Source organism: Formica exsecta, unplaced genomic scaffold (genome assembly GCF_003651465.1).
Source record: "Formica exsecta isolate Colony F162 unplaced genomic scaffold, ASM365146v1 scaffold333, whole genome shotgun sequence".
Taxonomy (NCBI): Eukaryota; Metazoa; Arthropoda; class Insecta; order Hymenoptera; family Formicidae; genus Formica; species Formica exsecta.
This window is the reverse complement of record NW_021850582.1, coordinates 390,277-398,365: the sequence shown is the minus strand read 5'-3', so window position 1 is coordinate 398,365 and position 8,089 is coordinate 390,277. Positions and strand designations below refer to the sequence as shown.

General features: G+C 33.8%; 1 protein-coding gene across 3 annotated transcripts in view; it reads right to left on the bottom strand.

Annotated features, from left to right (window-relative positions):
* Nucleotides 1–133: 133 nt before the first annotated feature.
* The window catches only part of LOC115238351 (gamma-aminobutyric acid receptor alpha-like), a 16,704-nt gene continuing 8,748 nt past the window's right edge, over nucleotides 134–8,089 (bottom strand). For 2 of the 3 annotated variants that reach the window (XM_029812091.1, XM_029812089.1), the window contains 4 exons: nucleotides 7,497–7,689; nucleotides 6,677–6,897; nucleotides 1,250–1,332; nucleotides 134–838 (listed from right to left, as the gene is read on the bottom strand). In XM_029812091.1, coding sequence (XP_029667951.1) covers nucleotides 690–838; nucleotides 1,250–1,332; nucleotides 6,677–6,897; nucleotides 7,497–7,688 — 645 coding nt within the window. In that variant the 5' untranslated portion in view covers nucleotide 7,689 and the 3' untranslated portion in view covers nucleotides 134–689. The remainder of the gene's footprint in view (nucleotides 839–1,249; nucleotides 1,333–6,676; nucleotides 6,898–7,496; nucleotides 7,690–8,089) is intronic. The other variant, XM_029812090.1, reaches the window with a different exon arrangement.

The following is an 8,089-nucleotide window of genomic DNA, read 5'->3' as shown; positions in this document are numbered from 1 at the left end:
TAATTATTGCTATACAATTTATTATTATATAATATAATGACATTGTTTTTTAAAATTATTATACGAATTTCTTTATATATATCCGTAGCAAAATTTGATGACTTTAAGCAGATTTCCTCGATAAGTGCACAATCGAATCAGAAAACAGCAAAGGCCAAATCAGCTGTTTACCGTTTACTAATCGATAATCCAATTAAAATTTGCAGCCGAATCTTCTAGAATGCTTGCCTATGTAAAGCTTAAGAGAGAAAGAAAGATAGAGGGAGAAAGAGAAAGGGAAAAGAGGAGAGTCGTCTTTAAGAGAATGCTGCAATTAGTCGTCGCTTCTACGCGCCGACTTTCGACGCTACTTTTCTTCATCTTTTGCTTCACCTGAACGTGTTCCTTTCGTCGTCTTCAATATTCGACGGTAATGCGAGGTGCCAGCAATACGACCGAATTTTTTATAGAAATTCCAGTTTGCGACTCTTCACATCTCTTCATTAAGTCATTTTGATATGTATGAAATATTTATTCATCTTATCGAATTGTTTATGTTAAAGTTTTATTTTTATCGATTTTTACAGCGTTATTTTTTGTTCTAACAATAAGATTGTGCCATGATATTTCGATTGTACTAAGTTTTGTGTCTTTTCGATGTTTGCGAGGAGAAATATGGCTAAACCGGGTATTCTTGATCTGCGAGATTTTCACTCACCATGCGAGAATCCCGGTGCAATGGAGTGATTTGCGGTCGGATTGGCGACCAGATCAAATTGCGACAGCTTCATATCCTCCGCTATAGCGACCTGTCTCGCACTGTTCCACTTGTAGATTACGTCGCGTGTCGTGTAGCCAACTATAAACGGATTAATTTTGCATTGCCAAAAGGATTAACGCGTCGATCTAACGATAGTTGACAATTAAAATCTGCCTACATGCCTAATCTTTCCTGCCTTGACCATTTAAATATGCACAGTAATCGAAAACACGCGAAAAAATTAATAGACTTGTAATTGAATTTGTAATTTTATGTTTCAACGGAATGCATCAAATTGATAGTAAAAAAAATTATGTCGCACAATTTTTATAAGATAGGATTACAAATCACTCGAGAGACGAATAAGTTTTACTCCCGTTACCCCGTCGTCGAAATCTTACAATGAATCAACAGAAATACATATCTCGCGAACAAACACGAAAAATAAAAAGAAAAAAGCGAATGACATCTTTGAGGGTCATGGAACAAATAAATTTTTACTAAACTTACAGCTACCGAATTGCAACGGACATCTCTGCATATCCATCGGAAAATCCTCGAGATTCATCGGACATCCCGCTTTAATGGTAAGTCTGAAACAATATAGGAAATTCAACAAATCAAAATTTCAACATATAATTTTAACATATGCAACATACACATGCACAATTTCAATCGTTTTTAATTCAAAAACTGTCAGATCTTTTTAATTTGATCACTAGTAATTGCAGTATTCAATAATGATGACAATTCTGAAATGCATTTTGCATACTAAATTCACAGAATTCTCGTTTCTCATCACGCAACATCTGCGAAATTCACAAAATGTATGCAATATTTCTTTCAAACGCAAACACATGTGGAATAGTAGAGTAAATCTATTGGAGTTTGATCGAGTTATTGCACTATGCGTGGTTTAACTCCGTTGAGAAAGTTAGAACCGAAGGATGAGACGATCCGTGGCTAATCGGATCCATCACCCCTAGTACTCTGCGGCTCGTTCGATCGCTCAATTTGTAGAAGGCATAGCTTCCTGCAAAGCTTTCCTGCATCTCAGCATATCGCAATTGCTTTATATTCTGTCAGTTTTCGAGGATTTTATTGCAGTTTACTGTAAAGTTGCGACCGCGTCTATCCGAATTATTTTATGGAAAAAGTTTTTTTTTTTTAATTTTAACAAATTTGTTTGCATAAAAATAAATTTGATGAAGCCAAGTTATTTTAAAGGTTTTCTTCCGTTCAATGTGTACTGTATGCACGTGAATATGCGCAAACATTATCAATGTTTCGAATAATCTATAATACATCTCTCTCTCAGATTATTTGAAACGCACACATTAATAATGTAATTGGCGCATATAAATATTACGGCTAAAATTTAAAATATCTTAAAAGATTTTAGCAGAGAAAGAGAATTGTGCACAAGTAATTAGAAATAAGTATACAAATAGATTTAAAATAATTAAATAGTCTTTTGATATATAATGATAATAGAGGGAAGAAGGGATATAAAATTTTAAGGCTTAAACCACAATACATATATTTATAATAATTTTAAATATTTTTATAAAATATACAAATTAACATTTCTTTTCACTTTGCATTGCATTTGTCTTCAAGAAGCTAAAAAAGAGAAAGTTTATGTATTATTTATTATGTATTATGTTTGGAAAATAATTATATCCGCATGTATAATTTTTAGAATATGGAGATAGATAGATTGCAAAAATTTATATAAGAATATAAGTAATGAATAACGAAAGCGCGAAAAGGATAATGAATAATGAATTGTAACAATACAAGAGAGAAGATAAGAATTTTCATTTCGCATAAAGTAGGGTTTCAAGCCTTCGTCACAAAATATGTACATATTTCTCTCACGTATCTCGACGACATGCTTCGAGATTGGCCACGTTTTATGCCCGAAGATGGGGCTCGGGCAATTTGCCTCGGACGATTTTCGGTTTCAGTGTGTCGCGACTGCTTTTTATCCCCGGTAAGACTGGATCCGGCAGCAAAACCGGTTACGACGGTCACCGAAGGAAGAATTCCGATTATTGGGACACTAAAAGTTGGACTTTCGAATGCATAAAACACGAGCAAATGTTGCGGCCGCGTATTTTAAATCAGTTTCCGATTATATTCGGCGTCAAGATAGACGAAATACGTACGTGTGTGCTTATTGAACGCGCTTTGGCAACTCGTGTTGATCGATTGATATTAATCGTGGAAAATATTGTTTTGATCGAAATGAATCTGCTTTCTTCGACGAAATGCCGGTTTGTTTCCTATGTTGGCTCATCTTAAATTATCGATCAATCACTCGTTCATCTTTGATCTATTGTACATTAAGTGATTTTAGATTTTTGAGAAATTATTCTAAAATTCTATCATTGTAAGCTAATTGTGATACAGAGTTTACAATTTGCAGAATTCATGGTACATCGTTAGTTTGCAACTTTAGAAATCCGTTATAGGTTCATTATAATAAAATGGAATTCTTTTCAATTATTATAAGTTTATAGGAAATTCAAAGTTGTGTTCTTTCTAAACAAACATAGAAAATGTTGTACAGATGATTGCTTTCGCACACACCTGTGATTCTACAATTTATTACAATAAATATATTCTTTTCTTTAAAAACTTAGATGAGAAGAAATAAAAGGAAAAATTTTATTCTTTTATAATGACAAGTTTTCTCTGTCTCATGAATAACGATGAGAGCGACAGGACAAGCGTAAGATGAAACAAAATCGAATAGAATGAGATTAAAAGATGAAAAAGAGGCTGCGGGAATGCGAGAAAAGAATTAACCAAGTGGCAAAGTTAAACGGTGCAAAAAAAAAAATAAATAATTCAATAAAAAAAATCTCGTGGTTGCGATTTACCACTATATGTCTGAAAAGCTTTTGTAAAAACTTTGCTTCCTCCATCGTTTACCATGTTAGACAAGTTTAGCTGACAAAATTCGACGGATCCAAGAGAAAATCTGCCAATCGACGAAAAGAGAGAGAAAGAGAGAGAGACGGAGGGAATATATATATATATATATATATATATTCTCTACACAGCTCTAGCACAGTGTATACTTTATGCTTCACATATTCCCTTGAAATTGGAGATCTCTCTATCTTTTTATCTCTATCTCTATCTCTTTCTCTCTTTGAAATGCAACGAGTTACTTCAACAATTCGTCATCCTTCCGTTCATGCGTGCGTCGCGGCTCGTTCTCGATGCACTTTTCAATGCAGCAATCCATCTATTTTCAGACTCGATCGTCTTTAGTCCCCTTTCTCTCTTTCCATCTGTGTTTACCTCGCCGGTTATTACTGTTATTAGTACGCGGTGTGCTCATATTCGCTTGCTCTCGTGCTTCCGCTATGATGGGGTCGAGGGCTTGATTAGTACCGATTAGCAGCGCAATCTCGCATTATTATTGGTACAGTAAAACCGAATTCTCGAAAGCTGTTTTGGACATGAATTAAAGAGAACAACTCTCTGCTGTGTATTACAATTATACAAGAGTCCGTTCTGTATCTCGAATTGTTAGTTGTTCTGGATTTTTTAATAATATATATATATAATATATTATAGCTAATTATAATAAACCATTTGTTTATCTACTGTACAATCTAAATTGTAGTAATAAATCGACATAGTTTAACAAAAGATTGTTGTATTTGTAAATTCTATATCGACTTGATCAAGATCAATCCACGAATCTTGGAAATGTTGAAATCAGCGAATTCTAGCTCTCTCTCTCTCTCTCGTCAGTTTAGATGAGCCTCGATAGCCGGATAAAAGGCAGTGGCAGCTAATAAAGTGTCGAGTAAATAACACCACGAACGTGATCAGGACGTTTTCCAGTACGAATGAGTCCGGCTGGTCAGACAAGGTACGGGACCTCCTTTTTCAAAAAACACTCGAAATAAGACAGCGATTGCAGAAGACTTTCCCGTTCTCTTCGATGAAAGGTTTCCGTGTAATTATATCCGCAGATGTTCCTCATTTTATATCTAACATTAACCAAATAATAATTTTCTTCAAAGGTTGAGTAGAAGTCCATAAAAATTCACTTAAGAAATATATATCTTAAACTGAAGAAAACTGTAATTGTTGAAAGCAGTTTTGACATAAAATTATTATAATACATTACTATAGTTTTTAACGTCTCTAACAACGTTTATTATATATTTAAGTATGCAATGAATGATAATTGTAAATATAACATTATGACATCTTTAACATAAAAAAATTGCAGTGTGATAATTAGAATTTTTCTCATATTGGAAATGTAATGTGTGCTATTGAAAGTTATTCGAATGAAAAGACTGGCACGTCCGATAATTTCCTGGAAAATATGCCGCTGTATATATATCCATATTATTTCAATAACATCTCTATTTAAAACAATATTATGACATTATCGATGCGTTAGCGTATCGTAGAAAACATACGAAAATGTCGCGAAAAGATTGAAGATGACGATATCTTTTTCGTTTCTTTTCGTTTCGTTTCGCTTATTTTGATCATTCTCTTTTAAAATTTTTTCAACTCATATATGAACATTAAAATCGGCAAAATTAATAGTTGTATTGAATGATAATGTCTAAAAATTAGAGATCTTTTATCAAAATAGTTTGAATATTTTTGAAAGAAAAGATAAACAACAATAATTCTAGCAAAAATCAATATCTAATTTCATAATTGGAAATTTTATCAAATTGGTACAATAAATACCAATAAATGAAAACGAATTTCAGAAAAATCGGTGGTGTATTATACTATACAAAAAAATATATATACATATATATTAGTTAGGCAACAATCTATTTAAGATAATTTCAACACTAAGGAGGAAATAAGGGAATGGAATATAACAGGGAGGATACTTAGTTTGCCATATTTTCCTCCCTTCGTTTCATCGAGCGCTACTTCGTGTTGTTGTACAAGCCAAATACAAATATGAAAGGGGAGGGCAAGGGTGCTGGATTAAACGATATATCGAGTTTCCTCTTTATTAATCCGTTCCCTTTCTCTTGACCTAGTCTTCCGGATCGGCCCCATTGTGTGTCCATGACAGAATTAACCCTCGAGTTCGAGATGTTTCAGACCTTGCACATGTCACGTCGCTGAGAAAAGATTTGCAAAGATTCGGCCGAGCGAGCACTGAATCACGTACTCGCTGCGATCCTATCTATGCGATCTTATTGTTCAGTAAACGAGATATTACGCGCTATTAATAGACTGTAGACATATCTCTCTCCTCGTCTTATCGATATGCAATTCTTAAGCTATTAATTTCTCTTGATTTTGCGGAATTTTGTAAACTATATATAAAAATTTATTTACAATTGATAAAGCGTCTAATTATAGCACATTTTCGAGTAATGTAACAGTATGTAGGAAAAAGGAAAGATGTGACAAGGGATATTCTTTATAAGAGGCTATGACAGTAGTAAGAGATGGATGAAATCAGACAAAGTCCAGGTCATAAATCTCATGACGCTTCTGCAATCGATCTTGAGAGAGAGTTGCGCTTTTTACAATTGGGTAACACGATGATAGAGACTAACTCTTTCTCATAATGGCATAATGACAATGCAATGTACATTTAAGATGAAATATGGAAAATACATGATAAGGTTTCCTCTCTTTTTATGCCGAAATCATCGATATAACTTGATTATATAATAAATGAATATTAAAATAAAACTAGATAGATATATTTATAAATACATCTAAAATGTAATAAATCTAAATTTTATTTAATGTTATTTGATGTTCTGCACACATATTTTCCCTTATTGTATATAAGTTTATAAGAAATTTTCTCACATCTGCTTTTCGTATGAAAGACAAGATTTATAGAAAAGTCGTACATGTTTTTAGGGGAGATTACGATAACATTGAGATATTAATCACGATCGTGCATACCTTGAACTGTAAAGTACTCTGCCATCCTGGTAAAGCCTGACGAACTTATTCGGGCTGGTGATCGTATGCAAATAACTGTGCTTGCCATTGTAGAAGTACGTGTCGGGTTTCCAGATCCTTGCCAACATGGAAATGCTCAACGCGAGTGTTTCCTTACCACCCTGAAAGGCTAAACGTCTGTCTACCCATGATTGCCGAAAGTAACAGTCCATTGAATACGTCTGCGAAAAATTTCAAAATTCGATAAAATTGGCTCTGTGTGTGTGTGTGTACTTTATTGATATCGTGAATGTCTTAAAAATTTTTTTGTTTTCTTTATTCTTTATCCCACACACATACCAATTATTACATAATTTTATTCTTTATTAACTATTCATTAATTATTGTTTCCGAATTATTACAAGTAACTTTATAAGTAACAAAAACTTTTTATTATTTTTCGCGTCAATCAATATGTGACAAGTGTTTAAATTCTTATCATATATATTTAAGAGTATATTAAATATTACTAATAATTAAACGTTATACTTGCAATCTTTATATGAAATAAATAAAACATAGAAAATCTGTATCGTGATTTGTCACATACAATATAATGAACGACTTTATTAACTCGTTAGCGTAAAACGCGTAATATTGATGTAAAACTTGAAATGATAAAAATGAAATAACCGAACAAATTGGAGATAAAGAATTTTACGGGAAGAATGTATCAGTTTCATATGTACTTGATCGATTTTCTGATTTTGGCAGCTACGACTCAAGTCGAGAGCATTTGTCTCGTATACGTCGCACGAGATGAACAAAAACTATGACTGACCATATCCACTTCAGAAATGGGACCCATGCTGCGTACCATGATATCGACCTCAACGGTAGCCGGGGGCCCGCCAAAATCTGGTCTGACACTATTGTCGTAACCGCGAAGTAGATTGTCCAGCAGATCGCTAATGTTGCCGTGGTTGTTGCTTTGCGTCCGCTGTCTGGCAGTGATTCTTGTACCCGCGGCCATTCTAAAACAAGCGTCGTAAGTTTCGGATTAATTCTATAAGGAAAGTTACTTTTAATGCAAAAATTTCGCAACTGGTTGCAATCGTTAAACTCTTTCATCGTTTGAATAAGATTAATCGATGTTGATGAATTCGGTACGTAGGACTCGAGTACTAGGAAATTCGGGCACTTTGTCAAAGGATTAGGTATGTCTCATATAACGAGCAAATTGATCGGTTGATCTGCATCAACACAATACGTCGGAATGGAGCGGTTTTCGGCTGTAAGAGGATGCGCAACTATTAGTTGAAATTATCGTGCCCTAAATGCTCGCGTATGTATTCCGGTTAGGTTCTCTTTACACAATTTCGCATATACCAATCCATCTACTCATATATGCGCGTATATATGTATATATATATA